The sequence below is a fragment of the Anguilla anguilla genome, chromosome 19 (genome assembly GCF_013347855.1).
Source record: "Anguilla anguilla isolate fAngAng1 chromosome 19, fAngAng1.pri, whole genome shotgun sequence".
NCBI lineage: Eukaryota > Metazoa > Chordata > Actinopteri > Anguilliformes > Anguillidae > Anguilla > Anguilla anguilla.
The window spans coordinates 9,121,183-9,148,128 of record NC_049219.1 but is presented as its reverse complement, the minus strand read 5'-3'; the positions used below and the strand labels follow the sequence as shown (position 1 = coordinate 9,148,128).

At 48.8% G+C, this 26,946-nt stretch overlaps 2 protein-coding genes across 6 annotated transcripts in view; both read right to left on the bottom strand.

Moving 5' to 3' along the window:
- Positions 1-1,077: 1,077 nt before the first annotated feature.
- Positions 1,078-5,599, bottom strand: kcnj8 (potassium inwardly rectifying channel subfamily J member 8). The gene is made up of 2 exons (XM_035402359.1): positions 5,247-5,599; positions 1,078-4,047 (listed from the first exon to the last, which is right to left on the bottom strand). The coding sequence occupies exons 1-2, from the start codon at positions 5,597-5,599 to the stop codon at positions 3,147-3,149; spliced, it is 1,254 nt and encodes a 417-aa protein (XP_035258250.1). The 3' UTR covers positions 1,078-3,146.
- A 3,668-nt stretch (positions 5,600-9,267) lies between these two features.
- Positions 9,268-26,946, bottom strand: part of abcc9 (ATP-binding cassette, sub-family C (CFTR/MRP), member 9) — a 37,561-nt gene continuing 19,882 nt past the window's right edge. For 2 of the 5 annotated variants that reach the window (XM_035402265.1, XM_035402267.1), the window contains 22 exons: positions 26,525-26,563; positions 25,615-25,716; positions 24,960-25,044; positions 24,519-24,599; positions 24,086-24,223; positions 23,588-23,713; positions 22,640-22,739; positions 22,094-22,317; positions 20,993-21,144; positions 20,724-20,793; positions 20,083-20,240; positions 19,756-19,848; positions 18,850-18,952; positions 18,357-18,467; positions 17,209-17,329; positions 16,169-16,299; positions 15,287-15,365; positions 13,248-13,356; positions 12,136-12,239; positions 11,432-11,565; positions 11,084-11,146; positions 9,268-9,429 (listed from right to left, as the gene is read on the bottom strand). In XM_035402265.1, the coding sequence (XP_035258156.1) occupies positions 9,292-9,429; positions 11,084-11,146; positions 11,432-11,565; positions 12,136-12,239; positions 13,248-13,356; positions 15,287-15,365; positions 16,169-16,299; positions 17,209-17,329; positions 18,357-18,467; positions 18,850-18,952; positions 19,756-19,848; positions 20,083-20,240; positions 20,724-20,793; positions 20,993-21,144; positions 22,094-22,317; positions 22,640-22,739; positions 23,588-23,713; positions 24,086-24,223; positions 24,519-24,599; positions 24,960-25,044; positions 25,615-25,716; positions 26,525-26,563 (2,461 nt within the window). In that variant the 3' untranslated portion in view covers positions 9,268-9,291. Of the gene's footprint in view, positions 9,430-9,967; positions 10,145-11,083; positions 11,147-11,431; positions 11,566-12,135; positions 12,240-13,247; positions 13,357-15,286; positions 15,366-16,168; positions 16,300-17,208; positions 17,330-18,356; positions 18,468-18,849; positions 18,953-19,755; positions 19,849-20,082; positions 20,241-20,723; positions 20,794-20,992; positions 21,145-22,093; positions 22,318-22,639; positions 22,740-23,587; positions 23,714-24,085; positions 24,224-24,518; positions 24,600-24,959; positions 25,045-25,614; positions 25,717-26,524; positions 26,564-26,946 lie in introns of all 5 variants that reach the window. The other 3 variants (XM_035402266.1, XM_035402269.1, XM_035402268.1) reach the window with 3 other exon arrangements.

The window sequence follows — 26,946 nt, the reverse complement described above, 5'->3', positions numbered from 1 at the left end:
TTAGTGGTGTGTGTGTGTGTGTGTGTGTGTGTGTGTGTGTGTGTGTGTGTGTGTGTGTGTGTGTGTGTGTGTGTGTGTGTGTGTGTGTGTGTGTGTGTGTGTGTGTGTGTGTGTGTGTGTGTGTGTGTGTGTGTGTGTGTGTGTGTGTGTGTGTGTGTGTGTGTGTGTGTGTGTTGTGTGTGTGTGTGTGTGTGTGTGTGTGTGTGTGTGTGTGTGTGTGTGTGTGTGTGTGTGTGTGTGTGTGTGTGTGTGTGTGTGTGTGTGTGTGTGTGTGTGTGTGTGTGTGTGTGTGTGTGTGTGTGTGTGTGTGTGTGTGTGTGTGTGTGTGTGTGTGTGTGTGTGTGTGTGTGTGTGTGTGTGTGTGTGTGTGTGTGTGTGTGTGTGTGTGTGTGTGTGTGTGTGTGTGTGTGTGTGTGTGTGTGGTGTGTGTGTGTGTGTGTGTGTGTGTGTGTGTGTGTGTGTGTGTGTGTGTGTGTGTGTGTGTGTGTGTGTGTGTGTGTGTGTGTGTGTGTGTGTGTGTGTGTGTGTGTGTGTGTGTGTGTGTGTGTGTGTGTGTGTGTGTGTGTGTGTGTGTGTAAAACAGCCATCTAAGGCCATTGTTTGAAACCTGCAGCTCGATTACTCCCCACTACATCATTACTGCTCGTATTTGTTTTGACATAGATCTGGTGAAACAGCATTTTTAACTGACATGAGGTGCAGCAAAGATATTTTTCAAGACAATTCCATTGCAAATGCAAACAGTATAGCTAGCAGCAATTAAAAAGGAATGAGGCACATATATTGCGTGCATCATTTTCATGATTGGAAAATCGTATTTGCAGTGGCCCAAACGTACTACTTTTCATTTATTTTTTTTTTTTTTACATTCGCCACATTGACTTGATATTTTAAGGGTGACACAATTTGTTAAGGGCAACAAGGACTAGAATCACTCTTTAACACAAAACAGTTCTACACCTGTCTCTCAACATTAGGAGTCATTTACAGGGCCCGGGACAAGAGGGACACTGCCAAAGAACACGCCCTTTAGCCGCGCTCTTCAGTTTCGGCGACTAGACACAAAATTAAGATCACTCGCTTTTATTCATTTCTCTTTATTCACACGCAAAGTTTTAGATTCTACATTGTACAGTTGCCTTTGGGTTTTTCCACCACAGAAAACACAAGCAGTCTCTGCCCTGTTGATGGTTCTTGCTGCGTTCCTTTTAATGAGAACCAGCTGCTGTCCTTACGTCAGTTCATTGATAGTTCATGGGAAACTAGGAGATCTCAAGTACTTGTGTTTGAATTAATAGAAAGTACCAAAAAAAAAAAGGTTAAGATATCTATGTACGTTTGTTAAATACAAGAATAATATTTATTTTTCATGACATAGAAATAAGAATAGTTTTGTGGAAATCCGAAAGATGCTATTTTATCATGTAAAAGCATGTAACAACATACATTGTCAGTTGCATGAACTTAGATCGCAGCGATCAGAAACTGTACATTTCTCTCAAACGATAATTATTGCAATGGTTTTTAGAATATTGTCAAATAGGTTCAAGTTTTTCTGTGCCATGAATTATTTTGGCAAAACGGTTCGATTTTTAGATAGATGACACATTTCAAGATTTTGTTTTACACATTATGAAAACTGTTGACTTGTTTAAACGCTAGACAAAAACATTCAGAGCTGAAGTAAATAAACAGCTTACAATTACAGACTTAAAATTGCCTATTTTGATTAATATTATTTCTATATCATGTTACATTGGTATAGTGTGTATGTGTTTTACTCCTTACAAGTACTACCAGTGGATAATAGTATTATTAATGATAAACATAAAACAGACAAAGACAGGCGACTCGCTCTCCTTGCCATCTGGTTGAATGGTTCTCGCTCGTCCCTACCACGGAGCTTCTCCACTCTAGCTCCCCGATGGTGGAATGAACTTCCTGTTCCTCTCAGTCATTGCCCTTCTTCTGACGTGGGCTGAAAATGCATCTCTTCAGACTGTACCTGGACTAACTATCACTACTCTGCAGGGCACTCCCAATCTAGAATAGCTCTTATTACTTGTATCCTTCTAATTTGTTTGTGTAGCACTTTCGCGTTACACTTGTACCTCCACATAGCACTTATATTGCACTTGTACCGTTATCTTGATGTTGCAGCTCGTTGTCATGCCTCCTAGTTTGACTTACCATAACTTTCTATCCTAGCCTATGCTTACCGTGTGAACTGGACCTAATGAGTATTGTACCTTATCTGAACTGTTTTTTAGTTTCAATGACCTTCGGTATGCACTTATTATACGTCGCTTTGGATAAAAGCATCTGCCAAATGTAATATATCATGTACTTTCTTTCTTCTTGAAAAATTAATGTACAAAGAATCAGTAAAGTTTAAGGAGGACTGAGGATTATATGTGGGATGTAATTTAATCCTCTCTATCCACATGCCCTGGCCTGGACACCCACTGCAGGTTTTAAAGTTGTTACTCTGCACTTTGTTGTTCAGCTAAATTAGCTGTTTACACAGTGAGCTTGTTCTCTTTTTGGGTCTTGACTGGATGCTGATTTTTGAGGTGGGAACAGGAGCGACCTGGGACCCCAAGGCCACCTGGGACCGGGTGTCACCACTCCTAATATTAAAGGGATCGTCATGGGTTACAGCGTTTGTGTTCCAAAGCAAACCCACGAGGCCCTTGGTCAAGCCAATTCAATTATATATGGTTTGTACAGAGACACTGTCACAAAGACGCTTTACAGAGGAAACCGAAAAAAAAACCAGGCCAATGGAAAAAAAAAAAAAAAAAAAAAAACACTCAAACTGTGGCGAGGAAAAACTCCCCTATGGGATGAAATCTCTGTAAGAATCTGGCTATAGAGGGGGAGCCCATCCTTCACTGGGCTAGTATTGGCCCCCCTTTCGGCCGCTTGGCACAACAGCACCGAGCGAGCATTCCAGGGCCTGATCGGACTTGAGGGAGCGGCAAAAATCGGCTCGGCAACTCTAAAACCTAACCCGCCTAGCCATTAACACGGAGGAAACCGAAGGGGAGAAGGAAGAGGGAAAGTTCTAGAAGGGCCAAAGGACTGCGAGGAGCCCCGAAGGACGCCAGGCAGCACAGCGCCACCAGGGGGCGCCATGCCTGCCGTCAGGTGACGGCCATGTTCTGGCTCCCGTCCGGCGTGAGGAACTGCACCTTGGGCACCATCAGGGCCGAGTTGCTGCGGCGCATGGAGCCGGTCTTCCGCACCGAGTTGTTGCGGCGCATGGAGTTGCGCTTGCGGAGCGAGTTCTGGTGCGAGAGCTCGCTCTTCTGCAGGGTCTGGATGAGGATGGAGGGCTTCTCGTCCAGCTCCCGGGCGCTGCACCGCGGCGTGGTCACCTTGACGGTGTTCCCGAACTTGGAGTAGTCGACGGAGTACACCCCGTCCTCCTCGGTGACGATGGGCACGAAGCGGTGGCCCCACTGGATCTCCTCGGTGACGTAGGAGGTGCGGGCCTGCGTGGTGATGCCGGTGGTCTCCACCACGCCCTCCAGGATGACGATCACCTCCAGGTCGCTGCACTGCAGCTCCATGGCGGAGAGGTCGTAGAGCGGGCTGTCGCGGTCGATGACGTGGCAGATGATGAGCGGCGCCAGCAGGAAGATGCTGTTGCTGGTGACGGCGCTCTCCGTGTGGATGTCGATCTGGTGGATGGGGATGACCTCGCCCTCGGGCGTGGTGGTCTTGCGCACCACCTGCAGGCGCACGGTGGCGCCGATGATCATGCTCTTGCGCAGGTCGCCCACGCGGAACATGAAGCACAGGCGGTTGTTGCGCACGGCGATGACGGCGTGGCGGCTGAAGATGAGGGTCTCGGCACGGCGGTGCGACTGCGCCGTCTTCATGAAGATGCAGCCCAGCATGATGGCGTTGATGATCAGGCCCACGATGTTCTGCAGGATCAGGACCGCGATGGCGGTCGGGCACTGCTCCGTGATCATGCGGCCGCCGAACCCGATGGTCACCTGCACCTCGATGGAGAACAGGAACGCGGAAGTGAAGGACCTGCGGGGGGGGGAACAGAGAGGGTTCCCGTAGTGACCAGTTCACGCATGCGTAAATGCACACAATGTAGACCACAAAGCATCTTTAACGCTCTGCAAAACAGGCAAACTTGCTGGTGTGTGATTGGCCGGCAGGAGCCGCTGAATAAAAGCAACAGCCCTGTGCAATCCAGATTTGATGTCAGACAGCGGGGCCCACCCATGCAGGATTGACATTCCCCCTGAAGCTAGGAAACTCCGGTGGTTACTGGGGGGTACTGCAGTTTAGTACACCTTTGCCAAAAAGCTGATTTGAAGTCCATTCAAACTATAAATTAACCCTGGCCACATTATACTATTTTGGACAGTACTTATAAATTTAAAAAAATTCTTCACACCAAGCCAATTACTCTCCAGGGACCTATTTTTTTTCTGAGAAACCCCCCAGAAGATATAAGATTTTTTAGGTATCCGGTGGGCATTCGGGGGTTTGTGCTTTATCCAAAATAAAAAAATTAAAAAAAAAAAACATCAGGTAACTCCGAAGTAGCTAGTACCATGATTTTTTGTTTCCAGGTGCTGTACATATGAACAGATTCATTTTAAGGTCTGGAGGCAGAAAGTTGTTGTACAAGTTGCTGATATCCCAATCTCTAGTGTTTGAATAAAATAATAACTAATTATTATTACTTTTATTGTTATTGTTATTATAGTAGGCCTACTTTTCTAGGACTCATAGCTCTTGAATGGAGGAATTTCACGTCAGTGGGACTCATAAATCATATAAAAGCACCCACCTGGAGTAGGCAATTACATAAAAAAAATGCTCAAATATCATTAAAAAATATTTTAAAAATATATATATTGTAAAAATTAATTGTTGAATTTGAGAATTAAAGTCCCACGTATATGTCAGAGGCCTCTTGCATTTACGTTTACTTTTGTGTAGACGATCTGGACATTGTTGAGACAATTGTTTAAACGGCATTGAACTTTGAGACAAAGCTCGAAGCTCGAGACAAATAGCCTACTACATAGGTACTGTCCGAATTGTTAATCCCGTTCCAACAAAACCACAGGCGCGCAACTTTACGTTTTACTTTTCTCAACTTTTTGCACCTCAAGTATTGGCCGTAAATTAGCTCAATGTTATTTAAGGGAACCTGGAAGCCACACACAAATTTAATTTATCTATTTTAATTTTTACAGAATTATACTCACTTGACATTAGTGACACACCACTGCTCGATGCCGCTCTCGCGGTGCGGATCCATGTCTCCGTGCGCGAACGCTACCAGCCACCACCCCATGCCGAAGAGAAGCCAGCTGCACAGGAATGTCATGGTGAATATCACCAACGTGAAGCGCCATTTCAGATCAACCAGCGTGGTGAAGACATCTTGAAGAAACCTTCCTTGCTCGCGGATGTTCTTGTGCGCCAAGTTGCAGGAGCCGTTTTTGGCGATAAAGCGGGCTTTGTTGACCCGGTCCCTGAATACGGGCTTGCGCGGCACCCGAGACGCGAGCCCCGGCAGCGCGAACTCTTCGGGGATGATGCTCTTCCTAGCCAGCATCTTTTTTTTTTTTTTTTTTTACAAAAAGTTTTTTAACCGTTACACCAGTTAATAACCACAATACAAAACTTACTTAACTCAAATTTCCATATCGAGGGTTGTAGTCGTCTCTCATAAACTGGCCTGTAATTTAATTTTAATAACTGACGCGCAGAATAAATCCAACGCGAAAAACGGCTGGAATATAAAAATACCTTTTCCGAAATAATTATTCAGTATCATTTTATGTTTTTAATTGTTTTGCTTTGCATCAGTTGGATAACCGGCATTACTGATATATAAAAAGAACTGCCTCATGAAGGTATTTATCCTTAACTTCCATTCCCGAAATGAACTCCACAGGACGCTTTCAAAAGAGTTTGAGGCAGCCGACGAGTCCGTGAAATTGTCCCGACTGCCCTCCAGTTCTTTTGACGTACAGATCATGGGCGGGATACCTTAGGCTTATGAAATATCAATTCTCAGCGAGGAATCTCTCCGAATTCGCTAATAAAGTATTAACATCACATATTTAAACTGTGTTATTTACGTGAATTGGGGGAAACAAACTTAAACATATTTTTTTTTTAATGGGAGATTAGCCTACTATTTATTATGTAAGACAAAACTTTTCTCGAATTGAGATACCTTATTTCATGTTTCTTAGTATATGTCTTGTGATTTAAAAACAAAAAAAAATTATACAGGGTATAGAAGAAATACATCTATAACAATAAAGGCAAGTCATAATTTACGGCTGTTCAGCAGGTGGCGTCCATGAGCAAACGATGGGGCCCTAGTATATGTTCGGTCTCGAGTTAGCCAAAAAAAAATCTAGACTGTGCTTCAACAGCTGACGAATATCAGCCGTCAGTCCCTGCTAATTCTGAAAAAATACTGTGTACTTTCTTAAGATATGCTTTAAAAACCGCATGCAGTAATAATTGCATTGCATTTAAATGATTTTGCACTGCACGTAGACACCTTAATCCGATTCAGCTTGAAACCCAAACATTCTATATTACAGATAGGCCTACATAAAATTGCATAAAAAGTGTTTCTTAATAAGCATAATTAAGAGTCTGAGAGAGGAAATGGCATACGTCTAAAGGGCAACTTAAATATTTTACTTCCGGAAGAATTATCACAAATGGTGTGTGCGCCCTGTGATAGATTGGCGGCCTGTCCTGGGTGTGTTCCTGCCTCTGGCCCAATGCATGCTGGGATAGGCTCCAGCACAATCCCAGGGACCCTGCCCAGGATAAGCGGGTATAGATAATGGATGGGTGGACGGAATGAATTATCACCAAAATAAAACTCCAGAATATTGACCCACAGCAATTTTTTTATTATGAAGTGTAAAAAGGAGGCACGCAAGATATTGTTCAGATAAATGCTTTGTTCAAAAAGGTCACACGGAGTAATTACATATTTACAGTTAAGACACGTACAGTTCAATTTAAGTCAAGAAAGAAAAAAAAACCCAGACTAAAGTGGCAGTCTAGCTGTGTTCTGTGCTCTGACACGAGAACAATGCTGAGGTCGTAGGTGTTTCTGCTGTACGGAGGGTACAGTGCCACTGCCACCCTCGTCCGAATTAAAAGCCGCTGAAGCTTTTTCAACAGCTGCCCTTTCTTCCATCAACAGACAGGAACCATTTTGACAATTCAGCTTTCGCTTCCGTTTTTAACACTTTCATTGCCAAGATATGTTTTTTTTTTTTTTTTTTGCAGTAGCCGACACATTGCCAAAGTTTGCATAGTTGTCAGAGTATTGTGAGAGTCAAAAGAAAATGACAAAAAAAAAAAGAATACATTTGAGGAGAAAGCAAGAATAATTCCTGTGGTTATAATGTAATAAGTGTGTTGCGCACACTCCTGGCGCCCACGCATATTAAGAGGACATATTTCAAATCTACCAGCAATGGCAAGGTTCCCCGCCGACAGGCTGTCTACATTGTCTTGCAAAAAGAACTAGCGAGTAGATGATTTTCAGGAGCCCCGGTGGCATTTAGTATTAGCGGCGGGGTCGATCTCGATGCTCTCGCCCACTGGAGGGTTCCTCCGAGGGAGGCGGGCCCGGGCTTTTTGGACGGGACGGCGCCGGTGCCCCCCGTCCGTAAACGGGTGGCTCGCTGGAGCGGGAGGGATGGAGCCCGACCCCCGGGGGATTCGCGACCTTATAAAGGCAAAAATCCAAACCAGGGAAACGGGGGCAGGGGGGCAGGGGGGCGGGGGGGGGGGCAGAACTCATCCTTGTTAGCCGGTGCCTAGCACTCGACTCGAAATCGCCAGAGCTGTCAAGACATTTGAGAAATAACAGCAGGTCCAGCTCCCCCCCCCCCCCCCCCCCCCCCCCCAACATCAGTATGACACCACAGGAAGTTAACCGTTCTGTCTCTTCTGGACAGATTTTTATCGTCTTCATTTTTATGTTTTACCTTCGAGTGCGGAACTTAAAAGCTTTACAGTGTTAAGTTCTGTGCTTATTGGCACAAAGACTGCACAAGCACCGGGCAGGCACAGAAACCTCTTGATGTGTTATAGTGGTGTTGTAGCCATATTCAGTTACTGTAAGGGCAGAGTGAATTTACCCGCATGACTCTCTCAGAGTCCGCGTCGAGGTGAAAGGTTACGAAACATCCCCCTCAGGTCTGAGACCTGCGTTTGGACAGTCACGTACCTGGCCCAGATCTGCCGGCCTGTTTTTGTCGGACAGTTCATGGACTGAGGCCCTGTGGGTTCAGATATGTCAGACACGTGCAAAAAAAGATGCGATGTTGGGGGGGGGGGAGGGGGGAGGGGGGAGCGGGGAGGACACTATTGCGAAGACATCCGATCTGCGCTCCCACACGTGAATCACATCCGCTGAGAATCGAACCCCCAATCCTAATCGAACGCGGGTGACCGATATTTTGATAATATCGATTTACGTTTTTTTTTTTTTTTTTTTTTGCCGTTAATAAATCGCGAGTGAGTGAAACCCTTTTTTGTTTCGTAACTGATTACAATGAGACGCGCGTTAGATAATCGCGAACGGTCTGAACGCGGCCCGAATCGGCCTGGGACTTTGGCAGCCGATGCGTCCGGTTTCTTCGGCGAAGGCCGTTAAAAAAATCCCGTCGGCTGGCTGGGCTTCCCGTCGGGCGATTAAGCAGACGTTGGCGCGTGCTCCTATCTCGGGGAACCGCGGCGTACGCAAACGCTCCGTCCCTTGTGATTACAGCGAGCCCTGCGCGTCAGCCAGACAGATAAACAGACACTTTCCAGGTCAGTCTGCGTAGCCCACGGTTCCAGCAATCTCATACGGCGATTGTCCCAGTCTACCTAGACACTTGCTTATTGCATCGGATAAATTATAGGCTATTTAGCCAGCGCATAACGATAACATAGATATGATAAACAAAACAAACAAAAAAAAAAGAAATTAAAGACCTTTAAAGTTATACTTTCAATACAAAATGTCCGTGTTCCTTCACTGGATAGATGGCTCAGTTAGTGTCTCTGAGTCGAGCACAGAGGTTTAAAAAATTTTTTTTTTTTTTTGGCTTTCTCGGGGTCGCGTGAGTTGCGAACAGCTTCGCTTTCGGTTCGGCCATCGGCGCGTAGAGAGAGCAGGAGGCTGGAGACGTCTGGCGCATCCAGGAGCCGGGAGACGGACGGGCCATGGGGGGTGGGGGGTGGGGGGGGGGGGGGTTTGGGAGGTTGGGGGGTCTACATGTCGGCCCTGACGAAGGAGGCGAACACGCCGTCCTCCTGCTCCAGCAGGGTCTCCGGCTTGTCGTATTCCAGGATGTTCCCACGCTTCATCACAATCACCAGGTCAGCGGTCAGGATGGTGTGGACTCGATGCTGCGGCAGTACGCACGTGTGCGCATACACACACACGGACACAAGCACGCACGCACGCACGCACGCATACACACGCGCACACACACACGGACACAAGCACGCATGCATACACACACGCACACACACACACACACACACAGCAAAGCAGAAACATCACAGCATTAGGGCAGTAACAAGCCGATGACAGCAATCTGACATCCCGAAACAAGTGTTCGATGGCTTTCCTCTTCCTACGCTGCCCAGTTCACGACACACTTGGGACGCATCAAAGACGCGAAACGTCCTCACACACACACACACACACACACACGCACACACACACACACATACGCTGCCCAGTTCACGACGCACTTGGGACGCATCAAAGACGCGAAACGTCCTCACGCACGCACGCACGCACACGCACACGCACACGCACACGCACACGCACACGCACACACACCCACACACAGTGAGGGCGCACATTCGCACAATTCTCTGACCGTGTGTAAGCCACCGCAAGGGCCACACGAGGGGCTTCAGCAGAGACGGTACCAACCAGGGGGGCCGGACCGGGGGCGGGGGGGGGGCCCCGCGGCTACATGTGGGTCCTCACTAGGACGCTGAAGAGGCTGTTCTCCTGCGCTAGCAAGCTCGCCGCGCTGCCGCACTCCACTAAAATCCCCGAGGAGAACACTAACACCTGCTCCGCCTTCAAGATAGAGGACACCAGGTGCTGCAACAGGAGAGAGAGGAGGGAGGAGAAGGAGGAGGAGGAGGAGAATGATAGCACAGTACAGAGCAGCAAGGATGGCAAAGCAGGAAAAGCTAAACTATGGACTTGACGGGGGAGGGGGTAGCTGGGTTCTTTTGAGTTTCATTGTCATTTTAAGTTATTTTCCCGCTCAAAATCTATTTTTTAATTCCCTGGTTCAGGCCGTTACAGTGACTTACTAGAAAATTATAATTTATTTTTTGCTATATCTGAACATATCTGGCAATAATTTCAGCAATGCCCATGTGTGGCGAGGGTCTGTGGTATTACTGACAGTGGTTGATCTCTGTTCGTCGTTTCATGTATTTTCACCATGCTTGATTTCTGCGAGGGCAGGCCGTAGGGATTTCCCTTTACGCTGATGTTCTTACGCCAAGTATGACCATGAACTGACAGCCCTGGCCCAGGCAGCATTTGTGATTTATTTTTTTTGACATTTTGACTAATTTAAGGGAGCTTTCAGTCATTTTGGCTGCTGGATCGGTCTGAAAGTCTACGCTGCGCGCAGTATTTTCAATTTTGACATTAAGATATGTCCCCCGGGACCTTAAACTTGCTGTGACTGGCGTGTGTTTGCGTTGGGTGAATTACTCCCATGGCAAGAACCTGAGAAACAACTTTCGCAAGCGACAAACTGCGTCGAAGGAACGGTTAAATAGACAGGGAGCATAGAGAAAATAGATCTGATTTAAAGGGGCAAAAATAGGTTTGAGTTGAAGTCGAAGAAGAGCGTCACAAGTAGCAGATTCAGAGCAAGACAGTAGGCTGAGAAAGTTGAAAAGGTTTGGCAAGCACACTGGTTTCTATCTCCCTCTCCCTTCGTAGTTCCAGAACTGACGGTCGCTCCGGTTGCTAAGTGCTGAATTTTCGCAGGACAGGCAGCGAAGAGGTGAGACTTACGGCGATGGTCACGACCGTGCGATCCGCGAACGCCGTCATGACGACCTTCTGTAGAATGTTCTCCTGTAAGGCGAAAATGACCGACAATGTGACGTGCCCACACGAAGCTCTTCCAGCGGCAGATTACCGCACCTTATCTACAGCTGTATTTACATGCATTTTATCAGCAGGTCAGGACCAGTGACTTGCTCTTGGGCAAAATGGCAGTGAGCTGGGAATAAAACCTGAATCCTTTGAGCCCCATTTCCCTGCCCGCTACAGTACACTGCCACCCACTCGTAACAAGCGCTGTTGTGTATCCATGTGGCGAGATTATCCAGCTGGGGAGGGGGGGCAACGCTCACTCACAGTTGCCATGTCGATGGAGGCGGTGGCCTCGTCCATGATGAGGATGCTGCTCTTGCGGACGAAGGCTCGAGCCAGGCAGAAGAGCTGGCGCTGGCCCACGCTGAAGTTCTCTCCCCCCTCCGTCACCACCGCATCTGGACAGGACAGGCCAGAGAACCCGGTCAGGCCCCCCCCCCAACCAATCCCCACCTGCACGACCTCCTCACTTCCTTTCTAGGGGACGAGTGGGAGGTAACCTGCAGTAACCTGAGCGTGGCTTGTGCGTGTGTAGAAAGAAACAACGCAGCTACTGGGTCTTGCACCCGCACGCGTGTGATTGGGTCTTCACTCTCCAGATCTGGCAGCAGGGGACATAGATGACCACGCATGTACATAGTTTGCTATTGGATGACGCCAGGGTCCTATCCCTAGGTTATTCCCCCTACTAACAGCCAAGTAGTGCCGGCACTGATGTTACTGTAGGCCAGGGATTCCTTTGGCATTTACATTTTGGCACGTAACAGATGCTTTTGTCCAGAGCAACTTACTCAGACTAAATACCATGTGTGCAGCTGGATATTTTAACTAAAGCAATTCAGGGTAAGTATTTGGCTGCAGGGATTTTTTTTTGTTGTCGTGCTGGTTTTGGTTCCAAGGGGGTTGGGGGTTGGGGGGGGTGGTGCAAGGTTTGGTGGAATCACGAAGGCGAGAGGGGGAGGAGTTACCGAGCCCTCCAGGCAGAGCCTTCACCATGTTCTTCAGCTGCGCGATCTCCAGCGCCTCCCACAGGCCCTCGTCCGTACAGCTGCACTCCGGGTCCAGGTTGAACCTGCAGGGGGGTCACACGACCGCCGTCAGGGTGATTTACGATTGGACCCATTTATACTCAACGTCGTCGTCCCCGTCTCCACGTATTTTTAAATTCCCTACAGAACAAAGAGAACATCTGACAGCACAGAGCGCGTGAGTTTAAACAAGTCTCCGTTCGGAAACTTTTACACAAGAGGCCTTAATCTGTTATAATAATACTGAGTGAGTCGAATTTTGAAAGCATGTTTTGGATCCACCGTACAGCCTGCTCTCAGCATGCTGGTCTACAGGACCGTGAGAGCTATTGGTTATTAAAGTAAATTATGACAGAGGAGGGCTTTTTTTTATTTTTTATAAAGCTGAGATTGATGTTAATAACTGAACATTCTAATGCTCATGTGACAATCGCTACTGCTGAATTGAAAGCCATGGAGTTCTAGAACGCTGACTTAGAATTTTGAAGAAAAAAAGCATTCCAAAAAAACCGGCTCTTCAAAGGGTTAAAACCATGTATTGCAGGCAGTTAGTCACCGTCCCCTGAGAAGCTCCTCTGTTTATTGCCCGAGGCCTTGTCTGTTTGTGTTAAGCGTCCGGGGAGCTCTGTGTTCGACCCAAACAAAGCTGTCCCCCGGGGGGCCCGTCTGTCTGTTGATTCAGTAATGCTTCACTTTGACGGTACGCCACACAGAGCCTGTGTAACACTGCCATAAGCACGGCGTAAAAACGCCGCGACCAGCCACGAGGGCCCATTACAGGGCTGGCAGTCGAAGGGTTGCCGGCTCGATCCCCCCCGCCCTGGGCGTGTCGAAGTGTCCCCCGAGCGAGACACCTAACCCCCTAATTGCTCTGGTGAATGAGGGGCATCAAATGTAAAGCACTTTGGATGAAAGCGCTATATAAATGCAATCCGTTTACGGCTGATGGCAAATGTCATAACCCGATTGGACGAACGGCGCTATAACGACGGGGCGCTACGTCGTGCGTGCGTGCGTGCGTGCGTCGGGGGGAGGGGGGTGGGGGGGCTTACCGGATGGAGCCGCTGAAGAGGATGGGGTCCTGCAGGATGATGGAGAGGCGCGAACGCAGCGTCTGCAGCGGCAGCTTGCAGATGTCGATCCCGTCGATGACGATCTTTCCTGCCGGGGGGGAACACGAGCGGGCCGCCCAGACCGCGTTAAAACGCACTGCGCATGCAAATGCGATCGGGCATTTACTGGACCAGACATCTGTCATCCAGAGGGACTCAGAAGTGAGTGTGCGTAGCATGGGTTCAAAGGTAAGAAATGGCTAGGAGACCAGTTGTAGAGTCAGTTTTAGAGGTAAGTGCAAAAACAGGTGTAGACGAAGAGTTAGCCTTAGAGTTAAGCTTGTAGCATGTAGCACCCAGAAGAGCCACAGGATGTATAAAGACGACCAACCTCCCAATTTTAAAAACGACTCTAGGACCATGCCATTGACTGTGGCCGGTAGCTCCATAGGGTGACACACAACAGGCGATTGGATCACCCAGGGTATGGTGTGGGGGGGGGGGGGGGGGGGGAACTGAACCCCTTCTGAACCGTGAGTGCGGAAATCTCAAGCCCGGAATAGTTTGAACAACGCCCAAATCCCTGATGAAACGCCGAACAGTGACGGCACCAGAAATGTTCCCTCCCTCTCTTTGTGCACTTAGTGTTCCTTCTCTCTTGTTCTTTTTTTAGGAAGATGTAATCGGATATTGGGCTGCAGTCTAATTGTTTGCTACCCACAAAGACACTTACCGCAGGACAATGTCTTCGTGGGTAACGCTGGAACGAATCCACGACCCCACAAATCTCAAGTTTTGGCTTTATAAGGAGGCATCTGTGTCGAGGGGAAATCTGCCAGAAGTTCTACAAATTCGTAATTTGTAGAACATGGAATATGTGACTGAGGCCAGTGCTTTTGTTGAAAAAGTGCGAGGGAGTATTTTCAAAGTTCGGCATCTGCTGAGTCTGACTGGCGTGGACCGTGGACTAAGCGAATAAGAACAGACCTTTAAAACCGTTAAGCGCCCGGACGGGAACAAGCAGGACACGCGGCATGACAGGGTAAAGCGTAAGGACTGCCAAGTCACAAAAAGTCATTTCCAGGATCAGAGTCGAAAGGAAACTGAGTTAGTTTCAGTGCAGAAGGACGTCTGTGTGCGGACTACCACTCAACCGGCTCCAGTGTCTGGGCCCGAGTAGCAGAGCTGAATTAAAACTGCGGTTCTCTTCCTCTCTCCAGACTGCAGTCAGAATCTCTCTGTTTAACTTTTCGGACAAGTTGCCAAAATGGCAGCTATTGTAAACCGCGTTACTCAAACAAAGGAAAGCCGGCCAAGCTAGCGTGAATGATAACGGCTATGTACACATTGCTTTATCTAACTGACTGAAAATTTTGAGGACAAGCTGTGCTTCTCCTCCCTCTTCAGGGCTGTTTCCGAGCAACCGGACTACTGCATGAGGTCTGGCCGCACGCTGTCGTGTCACAGAAAGTCTTTTTGGCAGTGATAATGGCTGCGGAGGCCTGGGCCATGTCTGAAGCAGCTCACTTGCCTACTAGTGAGTACATAAGTTGAGTACGCTGCATGAGAAAGTTGTTAAGTAGGTGAAATTTTCTCTAAATGTAGTGTACTTAAAATCCCTGGATGATGTGTTTATTTCCAGGCTTTCACGGAGTGCATTTGGGAGCACACTTCAGTAAGTAAACTAATTTTTAGGAGGTCCCACAGAGAGGAAGCGGCAGAGCCATCTTTGGGTCCCATAAATCAGAAAGGAAAAGGCGGGGCTGTTTTTTTACGACGTTGTTTGAAACTTCCGCAGTACGTTTGAAAATAGCGTACTAAACAGTATGCAGTATGTTTAGTAGGCAGTACCTATTTTAAGGGCACAGTGGTTAGGAGGCTGTTTGGGACGCGGCCCTAATGTTGCCTGCGGACCTCGGTTTCCGTCGGCCGTCGCAAACTGTGCGCCTCGGCGTGAACGGCCCCCCCAGGGCCCCCCCAGGGCTCTCCCTGGACCTTGGCCCCTCCCACGGAAGGCGCACCCAATCACAGACACCAACCTTCGAACATGTCCACCATGTTGAAGAAGGCCAGAGAGAGAGAGGATTTTCCACTGCCTGTGCGTCCGCAGATGCCCACCTAGAGACAGAGAGAGAGAGAAAGCGAGAGATGAAGGGAGAAAGAAGAGTAGAGAGGAGGGGGGGGGCCCATCATGAGTCAGTTTCCCCGCTCATCTGGCAGTTTGATACACAACTGGACAGACCCCCCCCCCCCCCCCCCCAACATTTAACAGCATTCAGACTGACTTCACCCCAGTTCTCACCACCATAATCTACCTCTCATTAAAAAAAAAAAAGCCTTCCCTCTCCTCCATATTGCGTCATGTGACTGCTGCCATAGCTACGGTTGTGCCGTAGGAAACACGAAGCGGACCCCGGGATGCCTAAAAATACCACTGCTCGGCTGTCACCACCCCCCCCCCCCCCCCCCGAATGACAGTGCTGGTAACTCCATGAGGCCACGTTTCTGTTGGACACCCAGCCCAGAGGAGCCAGGCTGGAAAGATCAGGCAGGCCAGAGAGGACAAAGAATTAAGAAAGACTGAAATCAGCTGCTTTAACCTGGAACACAGTCAACAACTTTGAAAAATTTATTTCCCTCCCTCACCATTTTAGTTAATGTGGGGGCGAGCGTTCCGGCACAAAATGGCCGCCATGTATCACCAAGGTGGGTGCCATATGTCAGCAGTGGCTGAGGAGGGTTTTTCCTCTTATTGAAGCCGTATAAATGCACAACTTTCATGGCTGCATTACAGAAATGCATTGTTACTGTTCTTTTTGTTAAAATGCCTGAAACGGTTTGCAGTCGACTAGAGTTTTGATGCACGCGAGTGTGTGACGCAATGTTCTGTAACATCTGCAGACGCGAGGGGCGTGGCCTACCTTCTGTCCGGGGACGATGTAGGCGTTGACGTGCTTCAGGACCGGCTTCAACATGGGATCGTACCTCACGCTCAGGTCCTGGATCTTTATCTCCCCGTGCTGGGGCCAGTCCTCCGGCACCTGGGACGCATCTGAGGGGCCACACAGAGATAATTATATCACACTGTAAACCAGGGGCCACACAGAGCTAATTATATCACATGGTAAACCAGGGAGCCACACAGAGCTAATTATATCACACTGTGTAAACCAGGGGCCATACAGAGCTAATTATATCACATGGTAAACCAGGGAGCCACACAGAGCTAATTATATCACACTGTAAACCAGGGGCCACACAGAGCTAATTATATCACATGGTAAACCAGGGAGCCACACAGAGCTAATTATATTACACTGTAAACTGGGGGCCATACAGAGCTAATTATATCACACTGTAAACCAGGGGGCCACACAGAGCTAATTATATCACACTGTAAACCAGGGGGCCACACAGCTTCAGTGGGACACGAGCCGGCTTTCAAATTCAAGCGGATTTTTCCGCCATTATTGGCAGTGCTTTTCCGGTGCGTCATGGAGGACGACGGGCAATCCGACGGCAGCCGCCACCGTCGAGACGTCCCTGCTGTGCTGGGCCCCCGGCTTCGCCCCCCCCCTTCCCACCCAACCAAAGGTATGTGTTTACATCCTCTGACGTGCCTCTCTCTCTCTCTCTCTCTCTCTTATCCTGCCACCATGGCAACGGTGCACATAAACCCCCACTGCTTTGGACAGAGAACTACGAAACATTAGGGTTCCGCCCCCCCCGCCCCCCCTCTCCTGCTGCAAGATAACATTCGCGTTTGGAAACCAAAAACGGGCTTTTGTCAGGTTGTCCTGTCCCACTCTATAAATGGTGCACGAGAAAAAGCAGATGGATTAACAGGCTCTGTTTTTTTTTTTTTTTTTTTTTTTGTCTTGGAATGAGCCATCACCAGAGACCTGGAGATCTCTCTCTCTCAGGGAAGACGGCGTGTTTGGGAAAGCAGAAAGCCCTTTACCCATCGAGCCCTCGTAGTTCTCCGACTCGGTGCTCAGGAAGCTGTTGACCTTCTTCACGGCCGCCATCTGGACTTCCAGGTCAGCCAGGTTCCTCACCACCCAGTTCAGGTAGTTTGTCACCTGAAGCAGATGAAAGCACACGGGTTTTTGCGCTGACGTTATTCCATGAAGTCTGCGGTGCGTTATTCTGGAAAGAAATCCAACAATTACCACGAACGGCAAACGGTAGCTTGGAAACGGCTCTCAAAGATTCACAGTCGTAAGCTTGTCTTTCAGCTGGTGAGGATTAAATTTTGGTGAAACACTCAACGGTTAGCGCACGTTGTATAAGGCCCAGCAGGTGAACGGTCCATCCAACTGAATCGAACGATGAATAATTTTAGCCAATCACGTGCTGAGAATTTTTTATTTTTTTCTTTAGCCGTGGCATTATGGGACGGCTATCTGAAGGTCAAAGGCAGTCCGGCCCTCTTTTTGTTTTTCCGCGTGACCGCGCGTTACCCGTTTCTCGTTAGCGTCCTGTTAATAGCCGACGGGGCCCCTTGGACTTCACAAGCACACGCCTAAAACGGCGAGTAGGCGAGGACCGACTCCGTGACGCACCCAGCCGCCAGGCCGGACTCGAACCCCGGGTTCACGTGCTCGTCCGACGCCACACCGCCGCACGCTCGCACGTTGACAGCCTTGTGTGGTCGTTTTGTTTTCTTTTTTTTTTTTTTTGGCCGTTCTTTTCGCTCCAAGTTGGCAACGGTCACCGCGCCATTTTGATTTGCCCCTGTGCCAACTGGAATTGTGGCAGACCTTTGCGGATGACGCTTTCAAACGAGCCAGCGACTGTTTTACAACGTTACACATCGCACAGCACACTGGACACCTGGTGTTCTGACTGACCCAACAAACTGACCCTACACGCTTAGGAAAACCTACCCAGTATCCAGTGTGCTGTTTTTGTCCAGTCCCAGAAAAAAAGCGCTACCCCTCAGATTTTGCTACCATGGTTTAACGGTTATGTTGACATTATTTGAAGGTGAAGTAAAATAAATGACCGTTAAAATGCGCAGTATTTTTTATGTAAAAGTCCGTGTGTCGAACTGTTTCACAGAACGTTCCGTAAGGCGCATCAACGGGAGGAGGGCGAGGAGCTTACGGTGAGAGCGTAGGTCAGGCCCAGGCCCACCAGGCCCGAGCTCAGCCTCTGCCCGAAGCCCGCGATGAAGGCGACGGCGGCCGTCAGCACGATCACCGACCCCAGGTAGTCCTGAGAGGGAGAGAGAGAGAGAGAGAGAGTCGGAGAATACAGTTAGCGCTTAAGTGCCAGAATTATTGTTGACCTTCCTGTATTCGCACTTAGCAAACACCTCCAGTGCTGCTTACCTCTGTGTTAGTGTCTAGCAAACACAAGAAGTACTCTCGCCTCTGTATTAATGCTCAGCAAACACCATTGGTGCTGCTCAACACTGTATTGGTGTTTAGAAAACAAGAGACGCACTAATTACTTCTATTAGCGCTTAGCTTAGCACCAGCAGAATAATTTGCTCACGACGGAAGAGCAGAAGGCAGAAGTTAATCTGTTCCTTTTACCAGTACTTCTACGGTGGACTAACCAGTGTGCATTCTGGGAGGTATGATGATTTGCTTACCGTTCTGACCTCCAGCCAGCGGTTGGCAGCAGAGAGGAACAGGTACGCTGTGTTGTTGGTGTCTGTCAGCTCCAGCATTCTCTGCTTGAAACGAGCCTCATGTCTGGGGGTCCAAGGTGGAACATAGAGTCCAGAAATGCAGATGAGAGAAACTACAAAAACCTTTTTTTTTTTTTTTTAAGAAACATAGAAAAACTGTCTGAGTACAATGCAATTGCCAGTGTTCAGGTTAATGTTCTTTGTTGTTGAGTGTTATCACAGTGTTCAGGTTTTTGAGGTTGTTCAGTATTATCACAGCGTTCAGGTTATTGAGGTTGTTCAGTATTATCACAGTGTTCAGGTTATTGAGGTTGTTGAGTGTTATCTCAGCGTTCAGGTTATTGAGGTTGTTCAGTATTACCACAGCGTTCAGGTTATTGAGGTTGTTCAGTATTATCACACTGTTGGGAGAGATTGTTCAGGGTTGACCTCGGGGCCCTCACAGCACGTCCAAACTCAAACGCAAAGCCAAAGTGGGATAATGGTGTTTGGAGGAGGTTGTGCTGACCCCCCTATTAACTGCCTGAGCTGAGACAGTCATAACACGCATAGGAAAGACCGTCTGTCTTAAGAGGGAGAGTGAAGAGTGGGCTGTTTAATACTGGATTAATGTAAGCCTCTCTGCATGTGCCCAGACAGACAGAGACAGGGAGGAAGGAAGGGTGGAAGGAAGGATGGAAGGAAGGGGGGATGGAATAACGAAGAAAGAAAGGAAAGAAGGATGAAGGAAGGAAGGAGAGATGGAGTGAGGAAGGAAGGAAGGAAAGAAGGATGGAAGAACGATGGAGGAAGGAAGGATGGAAAGAAGGAAGGATGGAAGAAAGGATAGAAGGTTGGAAGGAATGAAGGATGGAAGGAAGGACTCACTTGAAAGCCCGGATGGTGGTGAGCCCCTCGGCCGTCTCGGAGAAGTGGCACAGGAGCGGCAGCTGGGTGGAGTCGTCCAGGTCCTGCAGGTCCCTGAGCACAGACGCACAGCGCGTCACACAGCGCGTCACACACTGCGTTACAGCCTCGCTGCAGGAAAAACGCACCCAGGCGCTGTCTGGTCTGTCTTTCTCTCTGCAGTACTCAAGACTGACTTTCCTACGCACAACGCAGCATTACACAGTAAGCTCACTCGCGGTCGATAAGACCTGCAGCGTTCAGGGTTTAAAGCACAGACCGCACTGCACACTGGGCCCTGGCTCTCACTTTGAAGCCACCCGGAAGTACTTCTGGATGAAGTAGAAGGCCACGATGAGGGGCACCAGGGCGATGAGGAAGGTGGGCGTGACGAAGGCGATGACCCCCAGGGCGGACAGGCAGAGCAGCGTGGAGCGGGTCAGGGACTCCAGGGTCGGGGGAATGTGCTGAGGGACGGCGGGAAGAACAGTCACCACGGCGACGTCAGATCTGAGGTATCACCACTGTGACATCACCTCTCACACATCACCACTGTGGCATCACCTCTCACACATCACCACTGTGACATCACCTCTCACACATCACCACTGTGACATCACCTCTCACACATCACCACTGTGACTTGCATTCTCAAAGGTCACTGTGGGGATAGCTATGCATTTAGCATGCATCTGTTTACGTAAGAGTGCAACATTTAGCTATAAAGCTCATTTTCATCTGCAGTCACTCACTGAGCGTTCAGTCTCATTCTCTATCATCCACTTAGCCAAATGCTCTTTGCTCCCAGAACCCACTTCCTGGAAGCCTGTGCTAGGACCTGGAAACTGTCCTGCTAAAACATGACGCCAGTTAGGGCTTCCTCCACAAGCTGTCCTTTCCCACAGTATCGCTGCAGTGAAAGGGGGAAGGACGAATCCCCCCAACCGTACCTGATCGATGATGTTGGTGTCTGCGGAGAAGCGATTCAGAATTTGACCAAGGGGGGTGACATCAAAGAATCTATAAACAGAGATCAAACGGCGCTCGCGTCACAAAAAAAAGACCAAGTAACTTCCTCCCATCATTGTACAAGCAACAGAAAGACTGGAACACTCTAGAACACGTCCCCAGCGATACAGCCAACGCCCTAAACAAGCGAAACCCGCTGCGCTACACGATCTTAGAAAGCGTGGGGTCCTGGGAAGGGGGGGGGGGGTACCTGATAGGGGCGTGGATGATTTTGTTGAGCAGGTTGTGGTGGAGGCTGGTGGCTGCCGACAGTCCCATCAGCTCAACGCTGAGGGAGGTGATGAGGCACAGGACGATGCCCGCCGTGCACAGGGCGCTGAACACCGGCACGTAGGACTTGGGCTGGGGAGACGCAGCGGGAGTACAGGGGCACAGGTCACCCAAAAATGATTATACACGACATTTTATTCAGATACATACAGATACAAGATACAAGTGTAACGTGAAAGTACTAGAAGATCAAGATGCAAGTGATATAATAATAATAATAATAATAAATTGTACTTCTATAATGCCTTTCCAGAGGTCACTTCAGTTAAAATGGTGAAAATAGTAAGTACAGTAGATACTGATGGGAAAATGTATACATCTAGGGCAGCAATACAGAAGAGAAGGGAGTACAAAATAAAGTATAAACAAACAACAAGCTCTGCCACCAAATTTTGGGATGGTGAGTAGAGTGCCAGTATTAGTGGAGTGGAGGGTGCTGGGGGGGGGAGCGTACACAGTCAGCAGATGAGTGAGGTAGGGAGGGGGCAGGTCATTGAGAGCTTTGTAGGTGAGCAAAAGAATTTTGTAATTGAAACTCTGTGCGCTTTGATGGGAAGCCAGCGTAGGTCTTCTAAAGTGGGTGCGATGTGTTGCCGGGTACTAGTGTGAATTAACATTCTCACGGCAGAGTTTTGGACATGTTGCAGTTTAGTCAGTAAGGAGGCCGTAGAGCAGAGAATTACAGAGGTCAAGACGGGAGGTAATAAAAGCATGAATTAAGCATTCAGCAGTGCAGGTGGACAGTGAAGGCGAGCAATATTTCTATGGTGAAAAAATTATGTTTTGACGAGACTGTTGACATGTGGTTGAAAGGACAGCAGGAGATCGAGAGTGACACTGAGGTTACTGCACGATCTGCCTTTGAGGCTCGAAGAAAGAAACCGTCAATATTTAAAGTGATGTGTTTTTTTTTTTTTTTTTTAACTTCCGTATCAGACCAGAAGCTGTTGGGCAGTCCAAACTGTGAGGGGGGGGGGAAAGGGGGGAAAGAGCCTTAAACGGAGAAGAGGGGGTTCCTCACCGTGGAGCTGACCGTCCCGTTCGCCGCTTCTGAGGTCCAGGCCGCCAGCCAGTAGTCGATGGCGACCATGACGGAGTGCTTGAGCAGCTTGGACGAGATCATCATGGCGCCCAGCAGGAAGCCGCCGGAGGAGAGGTAGCACCAGCACACCTTCCACGGGATCTTCGACCGCCTGCTGGTGGTGGTGGACAGGGAGTCGTCTTCGTCGTCCTCCTCTTCCTCCTCTGGGTGAACGGAAGAGGAAAAGGCCGTCGCTCAATAAATCCCCAAGATGACCGGGGCTGTAGTCCTGGGTAAATGCGCATAAGCAGCTTTTTCTGCAGTGAACGAGCTTGCTGGCCGTGCTTGGATCTCAGCTAACATAAAACGTTAGCGGCAACGTTATAACATTGACAAAACATTCCAGGAACATTGTGAGAACACTTTGTGTTAGCTGGGCACTGACTCTTATAGTCTCAACACCTCTCTCTTTCTTCTGGGTGGTATTTTGCATCAGCCGGAAGGCAGGGGGCCTCATTACCTTCATAATCTTCGTCATAATCTTACCTTCATCTTCATCATCGATCTGGTTTTTAGCCTCTCTGGAATAGAAGGCTCTTCTCAGAGTCTTCCTCTCCAGCACGGTCTGGCTGTCCGGCTCAGTGTCCTGCAACACGGCGACAAGCCCACACGTAGTCTGAGACGGCAGCAAAGCCCAACTCTCAAGCTTCGGTTTCCAGAACTTTCCCCACAAACTTAGAATAATCGGCAGCGCATTAAGTCCCGGTTTCCTTTGAGTGTTATTTCAGAATGTTAGAATGTCTTGGACGGGATGTTTTGTTATTTCAGTTAAAAATTTAATTGAACAGAATAATTGAATAGAATTCAATTGTGGATCGTTGTTCTTTTTCAAATTGGGAAAGTAAGCAATGGTCAAAATATCTGGAATTTCAATTTACATTCAGAACATTCTTAAAAACTATTAATTAATATTCTTTGTTTTCCATGTCTAAATTATGACTAAATAACCATCATAGGACATTACCAGTGAGTCTTATTCTGATAAGTTTACTTTTTCTGACTTTGACAGAACTTGTTTGGAACAAGTCCAGGGAACATTCTCTTCATAACTTTATCTTTGCTTGTATACACAGGCGAAGAAATCCTGTATAGTATGCCTTTAACTGGAGTACCACACAGTTACCGAAGTAACTGTTTTAACAGCCAATAACAGATGGCGTATCTGGACGGAGTGTGGCACAGTGGGTAAGGAACTGGGTTTGTAACCGAAAGGTCGCAGGTTCGATTCCTGGGTAAGGACACTGCCGTTGTACCCTTGAGCAAGGTACTTAACCAGAATTGCTTCAGTGTATATCCAGCTGTATAAATGGATACAATGTAAAATGCTATGTAAAAGTTGTGTAAGTCGCTCTGGATAAGAGCGTCTGCTAAATGCCTGTAATGTAATGTAATGTAATGGTCTCAACGCGGGGTGGTGGTGGGGGGGTTATTGACCTTCTCCAGCTCAGAGTCCTGCCGGTTCATGAGGGTCTTCCAGTGCTCGTACAGCTCCACGTCGTGGTTCTGGATGTCCTTCAGGGTCCCCTCCCTCAGCACAGATCCATCCTTCATGGCGATGATCTGAAACCCAGCGAGCGAGAGTCAGAGCCGCAAAATGCCAAGGGCTGCACGCGGGACAGGGTCTCGGCCAACCTGGGCCCATACTGTTCAGATACTAAACTCCGTGGTGTTACACTTCAGGTATGCTAAACTGAACAATTTTTCACTTTGGGTACTTTTAAAATATGTATTAATATTTCAATATTTTTATTTTTTAAATATATATTTATATAAGTACCAATCTCTAAAAATGGCAGTAATCTGTATATTTTGCCATACATTTCGAAGGGATACAATACCTTGATGATATATTTTCAGAATGTTTTCAGTATATATTTTCAGTATATATTTTCAGTATGTTTTCTGGATATTTTCAGTATATTGTTCACTCACCCAGTCCGCATGGATTAGGTACTGCAGCTTGTGGGTCACCAGCACCACTGTCCTCTTGTCGTCCTGGAGGAACTTTAGGATGCCCTCCTGCATCAGGTGGTCGCTCAGGTGGATGTCCAGGGCGGAGAAAGGGTCGTCCTGGCGACAGAATGACAGGCAGACCCTGTTTTAGCCGCTGGGACGCGGGCAAGGAACCATCCCGTCATCTGTGCCACAGGTACCAGCCCCCGCCCCCCCCCCCCCACCACCCTCTCCAAAACCCTCAGCTTGCAGCCCCCCCCCACCAAACTCTGACCTCCCCCATTGCATGGCCTCTCCCCCCGCCCGCTCTGGAGCAAAGTGAGCACCCCAATTCATAGCCCTCCCCAGCGAACTCAAACTCCCCCCTTGCCAGCCAGCTCCTTGCCCTGGGTGCGAACGGTCGGAATCTCACCAGGAAGACGATGTTGGTGTTCTGGTAGAGCGCTCGGGCCACGCAGATCCTCTGCCTTTGGCCCCCGCTGAGGTTGATCCCCTGAAACGACATTGGGTGGCAGCGTGGTATAGCGGGTAAGGAACCGGCCTTGTGACCTAAAGGTCACAGGTTCGATTCCCGCATAGAACACTTAACCTGCATTGCTTCAGTCTGTATGTCCAGCTGTATAAATGGATGCAATGTAAATGCTATGTAAAAATGTGTGTCGCTCTGGATAAGTGCAAAATGACTGTAAAAAATGTTTCTGGAAAAATGTGTCATGTGATCTTCTGATGTACAGAGTGTACATACAGAGAGTACAGAGAGTCACAGATTAGAGTCTTGTGTTACTGTGTCCATAATCATTTTTTGATATCATAGGCCTGGACCCAACAAATAACAAATATTTCTTTTTCTTACCCTCTCTCCGATTTCGGTCTGGTCCCCGAAGGGGAGGAGGTCGATGTCGGGCTGGAGGGAGCAGGCGTCTATGACGACCTTGTATCTGAAAAAGGGCCACACGTCAACCAGTGAAGGCCACGGCTAAAACAAAAACGTTTTGACAATTTCATTCATCAAGTAAAAACTAACTTAAAAGAAACTAGCATTTACTACTTGAAAGAAACCAATGACATTTTTGGCTGGACCGCAAGAGCGGGGCCAGCCCTATAAACGCAAATGTCTGTGACCGAGCGACTGAGTGATGAAGTTACATCATTGGTCGGCCAATTTCATGAAGTTACACCATTGGTCGGCCGGATGAAGTGTGTTAGGTCCAGCCACATAATAGGTTTTGACCTGGTCTTGTTAAATCTCATTATGAGACTAAAAGGCAGATTTTTGGTTTGCAGTGTGGGTGGAGTCCATGAAAACAGAAACAAACAATTAACTAGCATGAAAAACGACGTGAGAAGCACTTGCATGTTCTTTGCTGAACACCGGTTCACTATCATCTATAAGCGTTGCTTCATCCATGATAACAGTTCAACGGGTGGAGCCGTTCCATTTGGATTGGTTGTCTCCAGTTATCGATGACACTGCCTTTCGTTGGCACACAGAGCGGAGGAGCGTGTACCTCTGCTTGTTGAACGGGCTCCCAAAGGTGATGTTGTCCTCCACCGTGGCGTTCAGCAGCCAGGACTTCTGGGTAGCGTAGGCCACAGAGAACCTGTTCTTACTGAGGGGGGGGAGAAGGAGAGAAATCAGCAGCCAGGACTTATGGGTAACGTAGGCCACAGAGTAACTGTTCTTACTGATGGCGAGGGGGAGAGAGATCAGCCCCCAGGACTTATGGGTAACGTAGGCCACAGAGTAACTGTTCTTACTGATGGCGAGGGGGAGAGAGATCAGCCCCCAGGACTTATGGGTAACGTAGGCCACAGAGAAACCGTTCTTTCTGATGGCGAGGGGGAGAGAGATCAGCCCCCAGGACTTATGGGTAACGTAGGCCACAGAGTAACTGTTCTTACTGATGGCGAGGGGGAGAGAGATCAGCCCCCAGGACTTATGGGTAGCGTAGGCCACAGAGAAACTGTACTTACTGATGGGGGGGAGAGAGAGAGGCTTTAAAAAAGAGCCAAACCAGGGGGCTGGGGGGGTGGGGGGGGGCACGTTCACAGGCAGCACAGTGGCACTATACTGTACTGGACAGAGTACAATAAGGGGGTGGGGGGGGGGGTAGCGGGTAGGCTCTGCCTCACGCTCGCTGCGAGTCACGTCAAGGCGTTTATGGCAGGCCGCTCCGAGAGCCTCACTCACACCCACGCGTGACGTGAGAACAGCCCGGCCTGCCACCGGCCCTCACGGACGCAGGCTCCGCGTCGTCATTCGCACTCTCGCAGTTCCGCCTTAACAGACCGCCAGCGACTACGCCTGCGGCCGATCCGGAACCCGAAAGCCGCGACGTAAGCTTTTCGCGGGGTGAGGGCGTTCGGAGGGCGGTCTGATGGGACTAATGATTACTAGGGAGCGATGAAAGGAAGTACCTTGCGTTCCCCTCGTGGGCCGCCTCACACTCTGGCGGTCTGAAGCAACGGGAAGAACAGAAGAGACACACACACACACACACACACACACACACACAGGCGTGGCGCGGGTTAGCACAAGACGCAGCAACGGGCTCGTCGCCGTCTAATGGCACGCGGGTGCGCCCCCCCCCCCCGCAAGAAACCGCCGCGCCACTTCTATAAAATGTGCCAAGCTGTGAATCAGGCTGTGCATTTGTTCAGTTTTGTACTTCTGAAAGCCAATCAGACTGCCTTCTTGAGTCAAGTGACTTCAGATGAACAGAAGTAGCTCGCTCACATGGGCTGACATGAAATGGCAACGTCTGTTATGTAAAGATGAATGGATGACCTTCAGAGGTGACGGTGTTGGGTTAGGATGGCTGTGTCAGAGCAGCTGAACA